The sequence below is a fragment of the Dendrobium catenatum genome, unplaced genomic scaffold (assembly GCF_001605985.2).
Source record: "Dendrobium catenatum unplaced genomic scaffold, ASM160598v2 fragScaff_scaffold_733, whole genome shotgun sequence".
Taxonomy (NCBI): domain Eukaryota; kingdom Viridiplantae; phylum Streptophyta; class Magnoliopsida; order Asparagales; family Orchidaceae; genus Dendrobium; species Dendrobium catenatum.
Genome location: NW_021319195.1, coordinates 756,835 through 778,946, shown reverse-complemented (window position 1 = coordinate 778,946; position 22,112 = coordinate 756,835). Strand labels below are relative to the sequence as shown.

Sequence of the window (22,112 nt, the reverse complement as noted above, 5' to 3'; positions counted from 1 at the left end):
CTAATTGTAAAAAGTTGCTTCATGTCAAAAATTTCTAAAAAGCAGCAAAAAAAATTAGCCAAATAAAAGCATGGCAATAATCTAAAAAGCAAACTAATGAAAAAGTTATCCTAAACAAACCCTTAATCTTCAACTTTTGTGCTGAACTAAAACATGAATGTTGAATTTTAATTTTTCTCCTTTTATTTTGTCATACTCTAATTCATAAAATTATAATAATATGTCGGACGACTTGTTCCCTTTAATATTTTGTTAATTTATATGCATATTAAAAAAAGTTAAAATTACAATTTGTAGGTTCACAATTCAAAATCATCTTCAAATAAGGCATAAGCAACGTATTTCTTTTTAATTTTCTATAATTTTTGAACTTGTTTATTAAATAATACATGATTTGAAATTATTATTGATATTTGGTATTATCATTATATTTACCGAAAAGCAATATCTTCTATGGTTTAAATTTTGGTTAATTAAATTACTATTATATTCAAATAACACACACGTGTGTCTAAGTCATGAGTAGGAGTGTCAAAATGGGTAAATGGTTCGGTTCAAGTCCGACTGGAAACTGGTCAATCCGAACCCAACTCGTTTAAAAAACAGGTTAAAAAGATGGACCCCAACCTGGCCTGCTAGCAACAAAAAACCCATTTTAATTAAAAATATATTATTTATTAACTTGTTAATCATAAATTTTAGCTTAATTGATAAAAATTGAGAAGATTATACTAATAAATAAAATAATTTAAGAAAAAAAATATTAAACAAATCTTTTCAGGTTAAAATTGAGTTGGGGAGTCAACTCGAACTCGACCCCTTTAATAAACATGTCAGAATATATGACCCAAACCCGACCCGTTTATTAAACACATCAACTCGAACCCGATTTTTTTGGGTCGGATCACTTATTGACACCCCTATTCATGAGCACTTTAGTTAATAAAAGCAACACCTTTTATCAATTGAAGAAAAAAATAACCTTTGTGCATTGTGTTATGCTTTGCACTTAAAAAACATTAATATAAAACTTACTTTATTCCTTACAGCATAGCACATTATAAAATTAATCGAATAAATCAACTTCTCCTTCTGTCAAATGAGATAAACAATGAATATGAGTTCCCTATATTTTAAGGTTTGAAAAAAAAAATCATTAAGTGGGGGTAAAAATACCTAAGCTATGACAATCACAAGCCACACTCCAAAGTCTAGAAAATGACTCACACATCAGCCACGGCACTAAATAAACTCAAAATGCACTCAGGCTCCTCTACTTTTATTTGTAAGCAAAAAAGAGTGACCAATGGTAAATAAATGATTATTTCTCATTAAAATATCACTGATGCGAGATAGTTCAGGCTTAGGGTTTACAAATGCAACTAGATTAAATGATACAATATGCGCATATTACCAAGGGAAACTTATGATTTGCAGCTCATAACCCACTAAATAAGCCAACTTTATTTCTTTGAAGCAAATAATAAATACAAGAATTTGAACCAAAACAATAATGAAAGGACTAAATAAATAAGAAGAAATCAACAAGAAATTTGAAACACACCAAAACAACGATCACTTGTAATTTAATCCTTGCAATTAAATACCAATTGAGTCAAATTTGAACAAAATCAAGAAGAATTCACCAAAGTTAAATGTAAACTTAACAACGGTATTTAAACTCGTGACATGATCAAATGAATTATATACACAAGATTGAAAATTAGAAGAGGAAATTTTTCTCAACCAAATTTCATAATTACTGGTCCCAAATCAACTTATTTATAGACTCGTTATCCTAAAACTAATAAGCATCAATTTTATCAGTACTTTAAAATCCCATAGGTTTTAATAGAACACCCTACATACATGCCACATTCCAAATCTCTTAGCCCTTACCCAAAAGCTAGGGGGAATCGTTCTAGGAGACAAAACCTGATAATAGCAAGAAAATTCAAATAGCGTGTAATCATTTCCATAAAGAGCAAATCAATCAATATCCACACATAAATTTTGAAAATCCCATGAAACTATTCACAAAAATCTCACATCGCCCGATAAACAAATGAACCTTTTTTATAATAAAAAACACATTTAAAAACACCTATTAATGTGAAACATATGCTAGATTCATGAATTACTTAAGAATAATAATGAATTGACAAGCTTAGAAATTATGTAATAATGGTGATCAAGTGCTCATTTAAGCGACTTCTTAATTGTTGACAAAGTAATAGCAAGCAATTACAAGTATTGGCGGGGAACAGTAAAATAATAACCAAGACAATATGTACTTATCCACAAGTCACACAAATCCCACAATTAACAACTAGAACAATCACAGTGAAGTTCCCTCACTCACACTCTTTGAATAATTTCAACAGAAGAAAACTTGATATGATATTAACAATGCCAATAATAGGAAGTAAACGGTCAACAAAAAAAAGTAGTGGGTGCAATATAAGTGAGTTGCCACTGGAAGAGAGGTCTCCGATGGTCAATGGCGGTTGCAAGAGATATCAACTAGTGTAGTAATTAATTGGGGAAATGGGAAAAGGCAACAACAATTAGGATTTAATGGGGGGAATAGGAAAAGGCAACGCTCTTAGGAATTAATGGGGAAGGGAAAAATGTGGCAATTAAAGTGGAGTTAATGGGGAAGGGGGGAAAGGTGGCAATTAGAGTGGAGCTAATGGGAAAGGGTAAAAAACGGTAATTAAAGAGGAGCTAATGGGGAAGGGGAAAAGGCAGTAATTAAAGTGAAGCTAATGGGAAGAGGAATAGGAAGAGGCAGCATCCCTTGGGGAAATCAATGGAGGAGAGGAAAAGGTGGAGGGAATACCAAAAGGGAATGAAGAGGGGGTTGGCCGGCAATGGGAGGAGAGGAAGGGTGGGCTTGCCGGTGAGTGGGAATGGAAGAGAGGGGAGAAGGCTCGACTGCATGGGGCAGCAGGGAATTTTGGCCAGCTATTTGGAAGGCTCATGAGATGAGTGAAGTTCCTAGGAGTAGGGCAACACAACACCCAACAATTGGCGCCGTGGCAAGGTTCTTGGCTTTATCTTCTCTCCCTCCTCACTCTTCTCTCAAGAAGACTCAAACACACACAATTCAGAAAAACAGAAATTAATATAACTTGCTACAATAGCCAAGGCCTCAATATATAGGCCTCAAAACATGAAAGACTCAAAAGACTAAAATGCCCCTTGGGCTACAATATTCATATAACTCAACATAAGAGTAAATTGGGAATGACTCACAAAATAAAATACAATAATAAGTAAAATATAGAAAATATAATATAAATAAAGACTCTTAATCATGGTTGTCGATCTACGGGTCCTCCTGTGGCAGACGAGCCAGGCTTTTCTACCTATGTCCTCATCACCTATTCAGCAATGTTTAGAGCGATTGGTTGAGGAATTAAACATGCTTTAAGCCCCACCTCTCTCCCTCCTTTATCTCACCCTTAAATTTGACTATTTAATTTAAGAATTTAGTAAATCATAAGTTTACTATGTTTACTCACACCCAAGTTAAATGGGAGAGGAGAATGGACCTGCACTCAGTCAAACACTAAAATGAAGATAATATACTACAAGAATGTTTCCACATAAATTTGAACATTATCATGTGTACCCCAACTTTGTTTAAAAACTATCCCATATATAGCTAAGCATGCCATTAAAATTCTCTGCAGTTATGTTTAGCACAATCAGTTCAATCAACAATTCCATTCAGGTTAAATACCTTTTTCAGAAATGCCACTTCAGTTATATTTTGCCCAAGATCCAAATATATTTTGTTAATATTAACCATCCCCCTCATTTTTGGTGCACCTTGCAAGTGACCATATGATTCCACATCACCAACAAATTATCACAGTGCTTTCAAACAACCATCTATCACCATTAACAGCCACTATCCACCTCCAAACCACCACTGGAAGTTGGACCGGTAGTAATACTGGTCGTAAGATGGAGTGAGAAAGGATAATATTTTAAATTTCATTTAATAGTCCATTATGAAGATTAGTAAATGATTAAACGATTACCAGGTTGCCATCATTCATAATAACCCACTTATGGTTAACTGGAGTTATCTAGGAAGTATCAAAGAGTTCTTTTTTAAATGATGGTGAAGATTTGGCTCACTCTCAAGTGTTACGTATAAAGAATTATTTGCTAAATACAAAACATAAAAGAATAGTTGACATGCATGTGAAAATCCCTTAATGGATTAAAATCACTAATTAAAAACAATTTCCAAACCTTTAAATTAATGTTTAATCCACAAATCTTTTAATTGAAGCACACAATTTTGAGAGGGAGTTTTGTGAGAGAGAAACATATATATAGAAATAAACTACCAAACAAACCTCATATTTAAAACCCATAATGATTAAAAAATAGACGATTAAAAAATATACAGATTTATGTAATTAATTAAATGAAGATGTTTGGTAGCAAGTGGAATTAAAGAAATCAAAATTCATGAAATCCAGCCAGTCTTGTGATCCATAATCTTGATGATTTTCCGAAAAATTGTTTTATCACTACTATTTTTAATCTTTACAAATTGTCTGCTCGCTACTGTAAAAATAAGATAAGAGGCGATGAGATTAGAGGTATGCAAGCAAGTTGTTATTCCATTAACTACGCTACTAAGCTATAAACCTATAATCATTTCATTAGATATGTTTAAGTAAAAAAATGAACCAAATGATTACTAAAAATTGATAAGTGATTAATGCAAATTGACAGTAAATTAACTAATAGACCAATTTACATTAGTAATCTGGCAAGAATATAACTTTTTATCAATTCAGAAGGGACACTTCCACCTTGTTTTATTCTAGATTCATAGATTCAATTTCTACAAACACAAAAAAAAAGAATGATACTCAAAAATCAATTTATTATGGAACTTGCTCTTAATAGAAATTTTGTTTTGTAAGAACAACCATCAAAGGTGAAAGTTTTTCTTATTTATTGCTTGAAGGTTTTTTCTTTGTTTTTTTTTTGCTTCAATAATATATTTGTACATTATCCCCCTGATTTTTATTATCCCTGCAAGTATGGGGATGACTTCTTTGCTAGAAAGAATTATTTATCCAGAAGACAAGTATAACATTGTATCAATGAACGATCTGAAAATCCCCTACCTCACAAGACATTTTCACATCTAGAAGCTACTCCCACATAATCAAGAGTATTAACTGCCAAAGGTACTGCAACTTTTTACAAATTGTTTCTTTTTTGTATCAATGTAGTTAGCCAATGATAAACATACTTTAAATTATAAAGCAACGAGTATCAAAGCATAACGAACAAAATGTTAAATTGAAGCATATCAATCAATACCAGGATTGTGCATTAGAGAGGTTTTGCCAACATTCATAAAAATGATAGTGAATTAGAAGCTTGATTGCTTTATGAAAACATTACGACATTACGCTATCTGAGGAGGTTCTGGCATATTTATCCAATTAACCTGCTAACAAAACTATTTGTCTCAATATCCCCCATATTTGTTAGCCTCCATTTCTACATGGTGATGCTCTGAATTCAAAGCCTAGTAAGCCTGGAAAATGGAAAAGTCAACTTTCAACATCAGCATCTGTTAGGGGTGCAAACGAGTCGAGTCGAGCTCAAGTCAGGGGTTGTTCGAGTCAAGCTCAACTGTCAGATACCGAGCTCGAGCTCGAGCTCGACCTTGGACGAGCTCAAAATCCGAGCTTGAGCTAGACTCGTTTCGCTGTCGAACGGCTTGTCGAGCTCAATTCGAGCTCAAAATGTCGTCCCGTACTCGCGTCCGCTGCCGTGCAGACGTCCATCGTCATTGCATCCGCTATCATCCCAAGTCAGACATCGTTGTCGTGTTCGCTATCTCACAGTTTGTCATCACGTTCGCTGTCAAGGTCGCATCCAACATCGTCGTCGCGTTCGCTGTTGAGGTTGGGTCCATCGTCGTCCGTCTTCACATTCCCAGTCAAGGTCGGGTCCATCGTCATCCATCATCGTGTTTGTTGTGGGGTCGGGTCTCTCGTCGTTCGTCGTCACACTCCCAGCTGAGGTCGGATTCGTCGTCATCCGTCGTCACGTTCACTTCTGTCTCCACCGTCCGCATCCGCTTCCGCCGCCAAGATCCACGTCCGCTTCCGCCGCCAGAGTCCGCGTCATCCGTCGTAAGCATCTGGCCGGCATCCACTGCCTTCGATGTCATCGAGATCCATCGTTCGAGCATAACTACCATTGTGATCCATCATCTCGAGGACCTGAGCTCCATCATCGAGCTGCTCGACGAGCTATCGAGTCGATCAATCGGTTGTTTCCCGAAGACATGATAAGCTCGGCTCGTCGAGCCTATTATCGAGTCGAGCTCGAGCCGGCTTGACACGGTTCCACCCCTAGCATCTATGTTGTATAGTTCATTTACGATGCATGTGGTTAGTGGAGAGAATTTTTTTTTTTAATTATTAAATTGTTGTCACAATTATAAACATCTTCCCCTTTGTGAATGGTAGCCAAGCACCATGGTGATTGCTATTTAAAAAATAAAACTGTGAGAAGGTCAATCTAAACATACATGTCAATGGCACAAACCAGCACATGTCATGACGCATGGCATGGCTCGGCGCGCATTAGGCGCTATTTGCTTAGCGTGGCATAGGGTTTCAAAATAGTGCGTGCTATTTGCACCATGTATGAGCAATGGCATATGGTGCAAAGCAGAAATAGCACATATAACTTTTTAACATTATATAAAATAAAATTTTAAATTATAAAAATTTATAGGGTTTATATATTAATATCACAGTCAATTATTAATTAATTAAATATCAACTTAATGAAATATCAAAAAAATTGATTCAATCTCTAATCTCTAAATAAAAGCTTAAGTTAATATAATTGATTTAATCTTCTTAAAACCTTAAAGCCATAGGACCGTCTAAGGTTTGGTTTTCTCATCATCATTTCTTCATTGTTGCTTTAGCTTCGTGTGCTTTGCATGAAGTGGAGTTTTGAAAGATTCACTCAAGGAAGCTTCTTCACCTCCTTTGACAACAATGTTGTTCCTATTAGATCAGAAGTCACAATGGGAGCTCACCGTGAAGGTAACAACGATCTTTCTTCCCTTTCATGGACTTCTTCAGCTAAATTCCATAAATCTGGCGAAGTCTAGGATTTGTTAAATCGTAGATTTAAGGAAAAAATGGGATTTAAGTTTTTGTAAGATTTAAAGTTGTCACGTTTGTTGTTTGGCAAGATTTTTGGTTTGCTTTTCCTTGTCTCCATTTCTTCATTACTTCTTCAGTTTCGCATGCTTCATGTGAAATAGAGTTTTGAAAGTCAATCATGGAATCTTTTTTATCTCCGTTGACGATAATGTTGTTCCTGTTGGATTGGAAGTCATGACGGGAGCTTGCCGCAAAGGTGATGATCTTTCTTCCCTTTTGTACTCTTCTTCAGCTAAATCTCATAAATCCGCCTAATACATGATTTATTATATCCAAGATTTAAGGTAAAATGGAGAAGGAACCAAATTTAAATTTATGTAGGATTTAAAGTTGTAATATTTGTTGTTTGCCATGATTTACACTAAATTTTGCATCCAAACAACCATTTAACCTAAACAAAATACATGAACACACTCTTCAATAGTCTACCCAAAATTCTGCGCCATGTATAAAAAGTTGCGCATCACATTGGACTAATTAGGCAAATGAAGTAGATATTATTCAATGAATTTATGAGTAATTAACGTTCAAATGAAATTAGTTCTTAGTTGATCAATTAAGCTAATCAATATCTAATTGGATTAAATATAAGTAGTGTGCTAATGATTTGTTGGGATGAATTAAGAATTAATAATCAAATAAGAATAAATGATTCATTATGGAAACCATGGTTAATTAGTCTTTAATTTCAGACTAAGCAAAATAAATGGAACTAAATAAGAACTGATTAATCAATTACATATTGCAGATTAAACCATCTCTCTCCCTCTCGACCACAACAACATCCTCCCCCCAACCCCCTTCATTTACACTATTCACTTTCATAATTTTGATAATCCAGGCGAGGGTTCACCCGACTAACAGATTAAATCACGAGCTGGTGAATTACAGTGTGTTACAGAACTGAATGAATCAAATGTCTTCTGAGTATATTTTTGGGCTGATTAAGGAATTTAAGGGATCTAATACCTCAATCCCGTGATCAAGGGATGTATCCAACACACGTTGTCATCACAACGAATCTAACAAATAATTTTCTAATCAGAAAAGGAAAGTGAAAGCAGAAGAGAACCTTTATTTCCCGAAGACATGGTAGCTGCAGCGGAATCCGCGTAGCAAGGCAGACAACAGAGGGAAAGCAGCGACACAAGAGCGACCGAGGAAGAATCGGTGATCAACACAGCGGAACTGAAACTAATCTATGAGCTGGCTTTGAATAATGCCCTATCGCGTCCGTTGTCGCTTTGCATTTCGTGCAATGCGATAAAGTGATAAGATGCGTGAGGACCAGAGAATCCAACAGGCGAGAAAACTGGCTGCTAATCCACCTCGGACGGATCAGTCGTGACCCTTGTTCTGGACCCGATTTGATCAGATCTTTATCTCACATAATGTGGGGTCATCTATATAAATTTTTTTCTCCATTATGTCATATTTAAAATTAAATTCTCATTTAAATTTAATAAAGATAGTCCATTTCTAATATTTTCTAACCAAATCTTTTTAGGTCTATCTTTATCATTTTTAACATAAGTCAAATCTAACATATATACTTTCCTAATCGGGTTATCCGAAGACCGTTGTTTTAAACGTTAAATTATCATTTAACATTGTCGTTGCCATGTCCCAAGTTCTGAATGAGAAAAATGAATGATTGTGTTAGGTAGTCGATAGCCAGCATAAAATTTGTCGAATAATCATGACATAATTAGAGAACCTAAGGGGAAAAAAAAGATAATATTATTTTAAAGAACATATAGCATAAAAAATTAAAAAAAAATTATATTTAAATTCTAAATTTTACTATTTATATCAAATAAAATTTATTAACAAAGTTTGTCGGCCAATCATCGGATCTCGTGATGCTTGCCTTGTAAAGCCTTCACCTCACAAACGACTATCTTTTCTTCATCACATGCCACACGGCTTGAACCGATTGGTATCTTCGCATGTGAGCTTTCGTGTCATTTTCTCGTTTTTTTATTGTCAAAAGTTTTAGGGATTTATATAGGAGTGATAGGAGTAATTATTAGGTGCGGACACCGCACCTAGAGATGCATCCGGATACTATGTATTCTATGCTTAAGCTCTGTCTACGTCATGCATGGTTACTAAGTATACACTACGTATTACAGTAAATAAGCAGCAAATATTTACGTGTGAGAATTTGCTGCTTATTTACTGTGTATCACTATATCTACAAATATGCAGTGTAAGCAGAGTGTAAACAGAGCGTACGCAGTGCATCCAATAATCCGGACGCATCTCTGGGTGCGGTGTCCGCACCTAATAATTACTCGAGTAATTTTTGTTGTTTGCCATGATTTACACTAAATCTTGCATCCAAACAGCCATTTAACCTAAACAAAATACATGAACACGCTCTTCAATAGTCTACCCAAAATTCTGCGCCATGTATAAAAAGCCGCGCATCACATTGGACTAATTAGGCAAATGAAGTAGATATTATTCAATGAATTTATGAGTAATTAACGTTCAAATGAAATTAGTTCTTAGTTGATCAATTAAGCTAATCAATATCTAATTGGATTAAATATAAGTAGTGTGCTAATGATTTGTTGGGATGAATTAAGAATTAATAATCAAATAAGAATAAATGATTCATTATGGAAACCATGGTTAATTAGTCTTTAATTTCAGACTAAGCAAAATAAATGGAACTAAATAAGAACTGATTAATCAATTACATATTGCAGATTAAACCATCTCTCTCCCTCTCGACCACAACAACATCCTCCCCCCAACCCCCTTCATTTACACTATTCACTTTCATAATTTTGATAATCCAGGCGAGGGTTCACCCGACTAACAGATTAAATCACGAGCTGGTGAATTACAGTGTGTTACAGAACTGAATGAATCAAATGTCTTCTGAGTATATTTTTGGGCTGATTAAGGAATTTAAGGGATCTAATACCTCAATCCCGTGATCAAGGGATGTATCCAACATACGTTGTCATCACAACGAATCTAACAAATAATTTTCTAATCAGAAAAGGAAAGGGAAAGCAGAAGAGAACCTTTATTTCCCGAAGACATGGTAGCTGCAGCGGAATCCGCGTAGCAAGGCAGACAACAGAGGGAAAGCAGCGACACAAGAGCGACCGAGGAAGAATCGGTGATCAACACAGCGGAACTGAAACTAATCTATGAGCTGGCTTTGAATAATGCCCTATCGCGTCCGTTGTCGCTTTGCATTTCGTGCAATGCGATAAAGTGATAAGATGCGTGAGGACCAGAGAATCCAACATGCGAGAAAACTGGCTGCTCATCCACCTCGGACGGATCAGGCGTGACCCTTGTTCTGGACCCGATTTGATCAGATCTTTATCTCACATAATGTGGGGTCATCTATATAAATTTTTTTCTCCATTATGTCATATTTAAAATTAAATTCTCATTTAAATTTAATAAAGACAGTCCATTTCTAATATTTTCTAATCAAATCTTTTTAGGTCTATCTTTATCATTTTTAACATAAGTCAAATCTAACATATATACTTTCCTAATCGGGTTATCCGAAGACCGCTGTTTTAAACGTTAAATTATCATTTAACATTGTCGTTGCCATGTCCCAAGTTCTGAATGAGAAAAATGAATGGTTGTGTTAGGTAGTCGATAGCCAGCATAAAATTTGTCCAATAATCATGACATAATTAGAGAACCTAAGGGGAAAAAAAAAGATAATATTATTTTAAAGAACATATAGCATAAAAAATTAAAAAAAAATTATATTTAAATTCTAAATTTTACTATTTATATCAAATAAAATTTATTAACAAAGTTTGTCGGCCAATCATCGGATCTCGTGATGCTTGCCTTGTAAAGCCTTCACCTCACAAACGACTATCTTTTCTTCATCACATGCCACACGGCTTGAACCGATTGGTATCTTCGCATGTGAGCTTTCGTGTCATTTTCTCGTTTTTTTGTTGTCAAAAGTTTTAGGGATTTATATAGGAGTGATAGGAGTAATTATTAGGTGCGGACACTGCACCTAGAGATGCATCTGGATACTATGTATTCTATGCTTAAGCTCTGTCTACGTCATGCATGGTTACTAAGTATACACTACGTATTACAGTAAATAAGCAGCAAATATTTACGTGTGAGAATTTGCTGCTTATTTACTGTGTATCACTATATCTACAAATATGCAGTGTAAGCAGAGTGTAAACAGAGCGTACGCAGTGCATCCAATAATCCGGACGCATCTCTGGGTGCGGTGTCCGCACCTAATAATTACTCGAGTGATAGAGAGTGGAAGCGCATGGGGCACGCCGATCAATAGTACATGAAGAGCAACCTGATTAATGGTGTGATTATGAGATGAAATGATGAAGATTCGGGACTTTATTTTTTACTTTATTTTGATATTTTAATTTCATAAATATAAAATAACAAAGTTTATATATTAAATATATAAATCCTCATATTTTATACATTGTATATATAAATCTCCCTTTTGAAACTAGTAATACTTCTTTAAGTGATAAATTAAAATATATTTTTTATTAAATATGGCCTCATGTTAGATCATATTTGTAATGAGAAATCCAGGATCAATAGATAAATTCAGGCTAAAATATTTTTTATCACTCTAAATAAATAAAAAACTATCATATTTGTTGCATACATAAAGGACAAATCGAATTCTCCTTTTTTCAAAAGATCATGAAATAAGCAGCTCAAACAAATTTTATATGCTCATGAGAAGGCCCCATCAAGCTGTTTATTGGCTTACAGAGGCTACAAAATGACTAATTCAAAATTAGGAAGGAGTGTCCATCATGTTTGCTCCAATGCTAATGGGTTTCTTCTTGTCCAATCCTACAACTTTTGAATGAATGATATCACATAATGGTATTTGTTTTATGATATCCTATAAGATAGGACCCAACGATAATACAAACTTTCAAAGTACGCATCAGAAGAAGATGATGATGAGCCTGCACTCATATGTTAAAATGGCGAATGTTACATTGAAAATCATATCAATGATTTCAAACTAGTCAGCACCCAAATTTCAAATTTGCAACAAGAGTTGAACTCAGAGAGTCGAATTATAATCGTAAGAAAGAGCACACTATTAACTCATAGGATTCATTAAAGATTCAAGGGTTGAAGTAATCAATGAAACGTGGCCTCAACATGGGAAAATCCTCCCACCATAAATGTCTAAGTGAACACCCAAGTAAAGAGGTATGACTATCATGGTTCATGAATCATGAAGAAGATTATACTTTTTTTTTTCAAATCTCTCAAAAATAAAGACAAACTAATAAATAGTACACATGTCTCATTAACTACAATGGATTAAAATGTCATCATCCATTTATTAATGTTGTCATATCTCATCAATATTTATGATGTATCAATGATGTAGTAAAATTTGAGAGAGACTTGATCAAAGCACTCCTCAATCCCAAAGTCCATCTAAGTTTTCTCTATTGAGAGAGGCATTCTATATAATAGATGTCACAAGTATCACAATCACTAACAAACATGTATTTCTAAGAGCACCTTAACATATTTGCATGCTCTATGCCAAGATGAAAACAAATTGTAAAAAAAAAAAATCAAGTTATAGTCAATATCAACCCTTCCCTCAATTTGATGAATATCAGGAACCTAGGATGTTTCATACATAAAGAACAGATTGAGCTTAGAATGACACAAGTTGTATACTTTCAATAATAAAAGGCTGAAAAATACTTAAGATGTTTAGACGTACATTATAATTCGGACATGTGTGTGTGCATTATTCCATATTCCTTCTTTCTCACTTTTTAAGATTAAAGAGATGAGAATTGACCATGCTTCCTTTATGCCAAAATCATTTGTTTGAGGAAGATAAAATATAACTTCTTCAATAACATCACAATTATAGATGTTGCATTTGCCTCTTATCATTTGTCATTCCTCTTATCATGGGGCACCACCTAGCGGGCCAGCACTCTATGCATTATCTTGTGGTAGTACGGAAGACTGATAACCCTTAGAAGCCTCTAGGTTTAATGTGCCAAATTCCTCGATATACACTATAAAGTAGAGGTATGTGATAACAAAAAACTAGAAGCATTTTAAAAAAAAAAACCCTAAAACTCAGAATATGCCTACAAGTTGATGCTAACATATCGACTTGCCTACCACCAACTCATAAACAGTCACTTCTCATCAACTTCAACTTGCTTGTTAACTTGCTCATTGTCATTGATGTCTCAAAGCTCAATAACTTTCTAGTTAATTTACCCACTAAGAGATCCAATCTTTTAATGTGATGTTGAGCCACAATTTACACATCTCTCTGAGTTATTATATGGCAACATCAAACCTTCCCATTTTTTATCATTTTTAATGGATCCTATTTGACTTCTAGCTACTTTGGCATGATTTTATATAACACAATGTTCGATCTATTAATGCTAACCCTTTTCTTTCTCCTTGGGCTATTCATGCTCATCTCGGTGTAGATAAAAAATTCACTTCTAAGAAATTTAGTAAGAGCTATGAAATGCTTCTATGCCATCTAAATATGGAAGGAAATCCTAGACAAGGGGAAGCAAGAACGGCATGATCTGTCACACTGGTTTTCCATGGAAAGATCATGCTTGGGCTTAGGTCGTGCCTATAACCTTTGAGGAACAGACCACCCGAGTCGCTCCTTTAATTTTGAAGATGTGGCTTGAGAAGGCCACCTAATTACCTTGTGCTTTGTTTGAGACCGCTTTCTTGCTGCATCTTAAAGCAGCTTTCTAGTTTAAAAAATAAAAAATTTCTAATAGGAAGTTGTTTTAAAAAGCAATAAGAAAGCTGTCTCAAATAAACCCTTAATGATTGAGTACTTCATTCTTCCTCAGCAGAGCACAAATTATAGACAATGCTATTGTAGATATTTGCTCAACATTTGAAATGTCTCAAAACAAATAAATAAATAACACATTTGAAAGCCCAATATTAGCAAAAAATACTATCAAATGGAGATACATTAGCAGATTCAACAACCAAATTCAGGTTTCCTTCATTCCATTGCTCTTCATGCCACACACAATACTTCTCTTCCCACCAACAGTCTGGCTTCAGCAGAACTTAAATTAGGGTTTTTGTTATTTTCTATAGGCCAAAATCAAATTTAGTGAGAAAAGAAATGATGGCTTCCAATGCAAAGCTAAAAAAACATATTAATATATTGATGTGGACTTTAAAATTTATCTCTGTTCTTACTATATTCAAATGAACTATGGTTACTCTTTTAGAAGGCCGATTAAACATTCGCGCTAATAACAGAATCAATGAACTAATTCAAGGTGTCTCATAAAAAATAAATTCTATAAAAAACACCCATCTCGAGTACAAGAAAACTTTAAATTAAGACTTCTTTTGGGACAGCTTTCTTATTCCTTTCTAAAACGGCTTTCAAATACAATTATTTTTCATTCAAGAAATTTTTGTATCAAAAAGCTATTTTAGAAAGCAACAAAAAAACTATATCAAACGAAGCCTAAGGCTACTACTTTTTAGTGCTTTTGTTTCACTTGATGGGAAAGAATATATCACTATTGGCTCATATTGAATGATGGGTGATAGCGACGTACACGATCAAGTTTCATGGTTCAATCGTCCAAGTTATTATGAACTATAATATATTTAGGCTTCGTTTGGGACGGTCTTCTTACTGCTTCTTAAATCAACTTTCTAGCATAAAAATTTAAATTTTTATATTAGAAAACTACTTTGAAAAACAATAAGAAAGTCGTCCCAAACAAAACCTTAAGGAGCAGAGATAGTCGATCAAACTTGACCAAAAAATTCTTATTCCCATCTCATATCTCTTGAAAAAATCAATCTCTATTGTTCACATTTCTTGGCTACGTCTGTTGAAAAGACTATTGTTATTTGAAGTGAAATAACAATTATCTGTCACCAAACAATCTCTTAAGATCACAAAGTTTCTTTTCTTTGTAAAATAAGTTGAAGGAGATCATGTTCACAATTAGTCGCTTGATTCATAAGAGCCACCCATGGTGTTACTGATGGAGACAAATATGATGTCAAGGCTACCTTTGTTTTGGGGCTGCGATTGGGAAGTACAAATTCGTCATTGCTAATAACTAGGGGTGTACGCGAGCCGGCTTATCGAGCCACAAGCTCGTTTATTAAATGAGCTCGAGTTCGAGCTTGATGAATCTCGGCTCGTGAACTCGCGAGCCGGCTCAAATCACTCATTAATATTTTTTAAATAATTTTTCTTTGTTTATTAATTTTAAAAATCCCATCACTACTCCCGTGAGTGCTCGGAAGTCAAAACGAGGTGATCTTGTGCGATTCCAAGGCCGGCGCGCATGGGAACTCTGAAAGAGGCAAACGACACAGAAGCGGATAACACGAAAGCAGATGACACGAAGGCGAACGACGCCGAGGCTCGCGAGCTCGTCGAAACAAGGCGGAGGACACAGAGGCAAACGACGCCGAGACTCGTGAGTCGGCTTGAGCACATTTACAGTGGGGCGAGCTCGAGTTTAAGCTTGACTCGAGCTTGAGTTCAAGCTGACTTTCTAACTGACAAGTCATGCTCGGTAAGGCCACTACTCGACACAACTCAACTCGTTTACACCTCTACTAACAAATTTCTTGTCACTATTGAAGAGTTGCTCAAGAAGGAAATTAGGTTTGCTGGTGTTGAAGATTTAATTCAAGAAACTAATATTTCAACCAAATACATCTTGTTTCATCCTAATAAGAAGAGGTTCTTAGAAGAACATGGCGCAGGGTCTGCTCTAACCAATCCATGGAAGTACCCAAAAATCCACTTATCCCGATGAGGGAATTCCCAAAAAGCATCATTCTTATGAGAAGCCAAAAAACTTACACTTTCATTTCAACATCATTAAGCCTTAAGAAGTTCACCTTCCTCGTCTTAATTCATCCTTAACTTCTGTAATGATAACCACTTAAATGAGAGATTCTTTTAGGTGGCCTGCACTATTAAAGAAGGGTGTTAGAGAGGGCAAATTATTCTGTGCGGACACCAGACGCAAGCCTGCGTCTGAATTGCTACGCTTTTACTGTGTTTTTATGTATTTTTGCAAAATGGCAGATAGTACATAATTTTAATTACATATTAGCTGCCCTTTTGCTGAGTATTTGAAAAAATATAGCAAAAGTGCAGCAAATATCTTACTCGTTGAGTATTTGCTGACCTTTTGATGCACTTTTCAAATACTCAGTAAAAGTACAACAAAATGGCAGTTAATATGCAATTAAAATTATGCATTAGCTACTCTTTTACAAAAGCACAGTAAAAGCGCAGCAATCCGGACGCAAGCCTACATCCGGTGTCCACACAGAATAATTTGCCATTAGAGAGAGGGATATATTCATATTATATTTATATCATAAATACTATGACAACAATACTGCTGAAATTTCCAAGGTTTTGAAAATCTTTTTAAAGAAACTAATCAATTAAGAACATAGAAAAGAGTTCCCCAATGACGATGCAAGCGCATCCCTGCCATTAAGGCCGTTCAAGCTATTACTGGGAGAGTAGGTCGTGAAAATGCTCTACAGTGCAACCTGAAGAAACTTCTTCTTCTCCTCCTCCTTTTCAGGATGATCTTCCTCCCTATAGAAATATCTATTGAAATATCTATAATGAATCCATTGTAGGAATGATGACAACCTGAAATTTCTACCCTTGAATTTATCTGGGGGATTCTAGACACCTACGAAGTTAAGCAATGTGGTTTCTTGTTGTTTGTGACCCAGGTTATAATTGTATTTTTGGAAGACCGACCTCAATTACTTTGGTATGGTGGTATGCAACCAATACCTCATAACAAATTCGTCTATACCAATAGTGTGCTCAATAGGCCTGGTAATACTCACCGATGCTTAGCTTGGTTGGTGGGCGAGTACGGTTGAGAACCCCCAACCCGTCCTAGATTCCTCTCGAGCGGCAACGCCTCTTAAGTGATGCCCAATCAAGTGCGGGTCAGAAGATTTCTAGGGTGGGTGGCTCTTCTAGGTCAGCCGAGGATTAGTCACGCCGTCAAGCACCCTATCGCGGGTGGCATCGGTGGATATTTCATTCCCAAAAAAACAGGCATGGCAATCCTTTTTGTATATTTCTACGATTAGTTATACTAATCACCCAAATTTGTTATGTTTAGCTTCTCCATATTGGATCTCCTTTTCTTAAGCCTAGTAGCCAATGATCTAATTCAAATATTGAATTGAATACGCTTCAATATTTGACGAAGCTTTAAGGTTAGATAAAAGAAATACAAATGTTTGTAGAAATCCCTAATCAAACTTTCACCGGAATAAACTGGGACAACATATGATTTGAAGAAGCTAAGTTAAGCAATAGAGTGGGATATACGTCCAAGTTCTACTTTAGTGTTACCAGCATTTTGCGTTCATTTTGAACTTTACAATGCACTGCATTCATTTTGCTTCAAACCAAACAAAAAAAAGTACTCGCCTATATTTATTTTAAACTCATCCGAACAACTCCAAAATATTTAAAATACAATGCATTCCTTTTACATTGTATTCTTTTCTTCATCCAACCAAACAGCTCCTAACATAAAAAATTTATCATACAAGGACTAATATAAAAAAAAACCATAAAAATTAAATAAAATACAAAAAAAAAAAATCTTTAGCAACCTTACATAGAAGGTCTAACAAGGAAATTTATTTAAGATTCTTAAGTTGACCATCTTTTTTTTTTTTTCAAGTAATATCTGTGAGTCCTTTTCAAATAAAATATATATGTCAATCTCCTCATTTTCTCTCTTTTTTTCCCCCTCTCATCCTGCCTATTTTCTAGTAGCATCTAGTAACCATAAAACTGGATCTGCTTGCTATCATACATCTCTTCAATTCCCTAGATCTGCTATATCTGAATATCTGATGAGATCTGGTTATTCCCAACCAGAAATCAATAATCACATGTAAGAAGAATAATAACAAGATGTTTTCAGACAACAATCAAATAGTTGATAAAGCTTGAGATCTGAAATTGGATAATCAAACGTTAAAAAAAAAGCATCGTTTGGTGGATAATGCCATATATTTGGTCCATATTAAGTTAGACGGTGAGTTATGTTTCTGCAGAAAACATGTTTTGGTCATGTTTGACGCAATAACTACTCAAAATTTTAAACAAAGAAAACATGCTGAAAGCGAGAGAGACGATGGCATGTTGTTTGGAAGAATAATAGAGAACGCAGACACTCAAAAAGCCATCAAACATGATCCAATTAACATATCATTTTATCATATAAAAAATAGTGAAGTTCATCAAATAACATGATCTCCTGGCATTCATAGATAACTAAACGAAATTGGAACAAGCAATCCAACCAAACTGTGTCAATAACAGGCAAGTATTTCCTCTTAGAAGATCATCTAGAGTATTGAACAATTGCTCCCACCTGCACCAGAGAAACATTTGTGTATCTAACTAACTGACCAATAGCACTAAAACTAGTACACACAGCAGCGCAAAGATTTTCAAGCTATGCATCAATAAGAGTTTCCAGTATGAAGCAGTCAAGATCAGACCGCTACCTGCTGATCAATGGAAGCTTCAGAAGCAGTATTGGGCGCCATCTGTTGGACAGAAGTGATTTGAGGACTGGAGTCCCTCTTACCAGCAAGTAGCAATTCAATCTCTCCACCCCGTCCTGCCATCTGAAAAGTGTCTGATACAAATGAACGAAGCTCAATGCTAGCACGAATGCCGCCTTTTACCATCTCTTCCAACAATGCCCGTCCACGGTCCAAGTCTCCTTCTTTACATAGGCCAGTGACCAAAATCTCATAACATAATGCATTTGGCTTTACCTCTCTCTCACCCATCTTCTCAAAAATATCCATAGCCTGACCTATTCTTCCAGCTCTCACCAAACCATCAAAGGTCTTGTTGTATACTTCCAGGACAGCCTTTGGGGCACCCTCTCCACTAGCCACCACCTTGCCAAAATATTCCATAGCATCCTCAAGACGACCATTCTCAAAGCATGCATCAACCAAGAATCCATAAGAAGCAGTGTCAGGGTTAATAGACTTGCTCGGCATTTCCTCAAACAGCTTTTCTGCCTCTTCTAGCATTCCATTCTTGCATAGCTTACCAATAATATTATTATAGCAACCAACATCCATGGCAAAAGGCTTCAACCCCGTCTTGTGGAAAACTTCAATGGCCTCAGCAAATTTTCCTTCGTGGAAGCAACGGTTAACCATTATATTATAGGTTTCCGTGTTAAGAGCCATGAAATTTGGGGGCTTATGCTCATCCAGCATATGCTCGAATAGTTTGTTGGCATCCGCCACCTTATCATGCTTCAGGAGGGTCTCCAGGAGAACGTTGCATGTAGCTGGGGTCATCTTGAACTGGCGATCGATGAGGGACTGGTAAGACTCCATGGCCTCCTTGTCCTTGTCCTGCTTCCAGTAAGCTTCCATCAATGTAGTATGCACAACCCCATCATAAACAAGGCACCGCTCACGAAGCTCATCAAAGAGCTCAAGGGCCTTGTCCATGTTGCCAAGGTTGATGAAGCCTGACATGAGGTTGTTGTAGACGAGCGAGTCAGCACCATGGCCACGGCTGAGCATCTCGCGGAGGAGATCGATGGCCTCGGTGATACGGCTAGAGTCAATCAGGCCCTTTGTGAGGTGGCGATAGGTGACAGGGGAAGGAGAGAAAGGGGCGTTGGCCAGTATGTGACGGTAAACTTCGAGGGCGGTGTCAACGCGGCCAGCATCGCAGTGGGTGTTGATCAGGACGTTGTAGGAGACGATGTTGGGGACAATGTTCTGCTGAACGAAAAAGAAGTGGAAAAGGGCTACGGCATCGTCGAGGCGGTGGGCGCGGTGCATGGACGCCATGATGGCGTTACATGTAAACACAGTGGGTCTGACGGAGGAGAAGACAGCGTGGCGTGCATGGGAGGAGGCGGCGTCGAGCTCTCCGGATCGGATGAGGGTTTGCACGCGGTTATGAAGAGATAGGCGGGGGCCGACGAGGGCAGAGGTGGAATCGGGTAACCTGGGAGCGTTAGGATCGCGTGGAGGACGGGGAATGTTGGGGTCGCGACGCAGGGCATGGAGGGGGGGCTCGATGCGTAAGCGGCGCTTACGGCGGCGGCGCTCGGCGGCTGCTTCCTCGGCAGAGGAGAAGGCGTACGACCGGGATAATAATCTGAGCACTGCGGGTCGCGGCTCAACGGCTTCGGCAACAGCGCCGGCTACTGTACGGAGGGATCGGAGGAGGGTTTGTCGGTAGAAGGACATGATTAGGGTTTTTGGACTTCGGGGGTTTAGATTAGGAAGAGAAAATCAGAACTACAGAGAAACTGGATTGCGAACGGCTAAGGTCGTAAGCTCAGCTTGTTGGCACCATAGGGGTGTCAATTTTTGACACGATCCGAATCACGATTCGAATTCGACCCAGAAAAATTAGGGTTCGGGTCAATTCAAATCCGAAACGGGTTGGGTTCAGGTTGAACAAATCAACCCGTTTTAAAAATCAGGTCGGGTTCGGGTTGACCCAGCAACCCGAAATTGATCCGAAATTGACCCAAAAGTGACACGAAAACTCATATTTGACCCGAAAACCCGGGATTGACCCGATTTTGATCCGAAAATCGAATATTGACCCGATTTTTGACCCAAACATTAGTAATTTTAGGTCAACTTCGGGTCATTCGTGTCGGGTCGGGTTCGGGTTGACCCGAACAGTGCCGGGTCAGTTCCGGGTTCGACCCGAACCCGACCCGCTGACCCGAATTGACACCCCTATGCACCACCCCCTCCTTGGGAGAAATTATTCTGTGCGGAATCCGGTTATAGAGCTGTATTCGGATGCTTACGTTGAAAGTTAAAAGTCCGTGATATTTATTTGACTTGCGTATTGATTGAGTATTTATTACGTATTCGTTGTGTAAAATGTGTGTATTGATTGAGTATTTTATTGCGTATTTATTGAGTATTTTTTGTGTATATTTTGCGCATTTTCTGCTTATTTACTGCTTATTTGTTGCGGATTTCTCTTCGTCTACAGTGAGTCCGAAAAGACAAACGGGTCGAGTAAGAAGTCAAATGAATATCCTAACTTTCCACGTAAGCATGCCACGTGTAATGATTTTACTAGCATCCGAACACAGCTCTATAACCGGATTCCGCACAGAATAATTTCTCCCTCCTTTATATATATATATGATCAATATATTTTGTCATGGTTATGCTCATGTCAAGTATAATACAACATGTCTATCATGAATTTATGCATGTATATATGTATTAGTGTCTCTAAATTTATATCATACATGTAATACAATATAAATGTATGAATATTTTGTTCTATATCAAATGCAAAGTATATTTACATCAAATTTATCAGTCTTATTAAAGACATTATGTGCATGTATCAATCATGTTCATATATTATTATATCATGTCACTTATGAAAATTATCTGGTATGCTCATTTCTTATGCATATATAAGCAAGGTAGGGCATCTAACTACTTTTTTTTTTGTGTATAAAGTTCTATAGTCCCTTCATATCAAATAGGAATTAGTCTCAATCATATCATTCATATTATCAAAAATCAATCTCATTCCACATATTACAAGTTAGATGACTTTTATATAAGAAGTTATCACTTCATCTCCATTGGTGTATCATGTCATATCAGTCAATCTTCTTATATATCTAATTTCATAACACTAAGGATCATACCATGAATCTTATTTAAAGAAAAGTTCATTGACCCACCCTCCTGTACAAGTTAGCACGTCTTAAGCCAATTTGAATTAATCAATCATTTTTTAACTAG

The 22,112-nt window shown here is 36.5% G+C and overlaps 2 protein-coding genes across 5 annotated transcripts in view; both read right to left on the bottom strand.

The window, feature by feature from the left end:
- The window catches only part of LOC110102360 (ankyrin repeat domain-containing protein 2B), a 52,031-nt gene extending 41,559 nt beyond the window's left edge, over positions 1-10,472 (bottom strand). Inside the window, exon 1 of one of the 3 annotated variants that reach the window (XM_020830679.2) lies at positions 10,280-10,472. In XM_020830679.2, the coding sequence (XP_020686338.1) occupies positions 10,280-10,298 (19 nt within the window). In that variant the 5' untranslated portion in view covers positions 10,299-10,472. Of the gene's footprint in view, positions 1-8,310; positions 8,484-10,279 lie in introns of those variants that run through there. The other 2 variants (XM_028696324.1, XM_020830678.2) reach the window with 2 other exon arrangements.
- A 7,630-nt stretch (positions 10,473-18,102) lies between these two features.
- LOC110102364 (pentatricopeptide repeat-containing protein At1g10270-like) lies at positions 18,103-20,643 on the bottom strand. 2 transcript variants are annotated; one of them, XM_028696323.1, is made up of 2 exons: positions 18,840-20,643; positions 18,103-18,186 (listed from the first exon to the last, which is right to left on the bottom strand). In XM_028696323.1, the coding sequence occupies exons 1-2, from the start codon at positions 20,565-20,567 to the stop codon at positions 18,163-18,165; spliced, it is 1,752 nt and encodes a 583-aa protein (XP_028552156.1). In that variant the 5' UTR covers positions 20,568-20,643; the 3' UTR covers positions 18,103-18,162. The 2 variants fall into 2 exon arrangements, with proteins under 2 accessions (XP_028552156.1, XP_028552155.1); XM_028696322.1 differs by lacking the exon at positions 18,103-18,186 and adding an exon at positions 18,522-18,703.
- Positions 20,644-22,112: the final 1,469 nt, after the last annotated feature.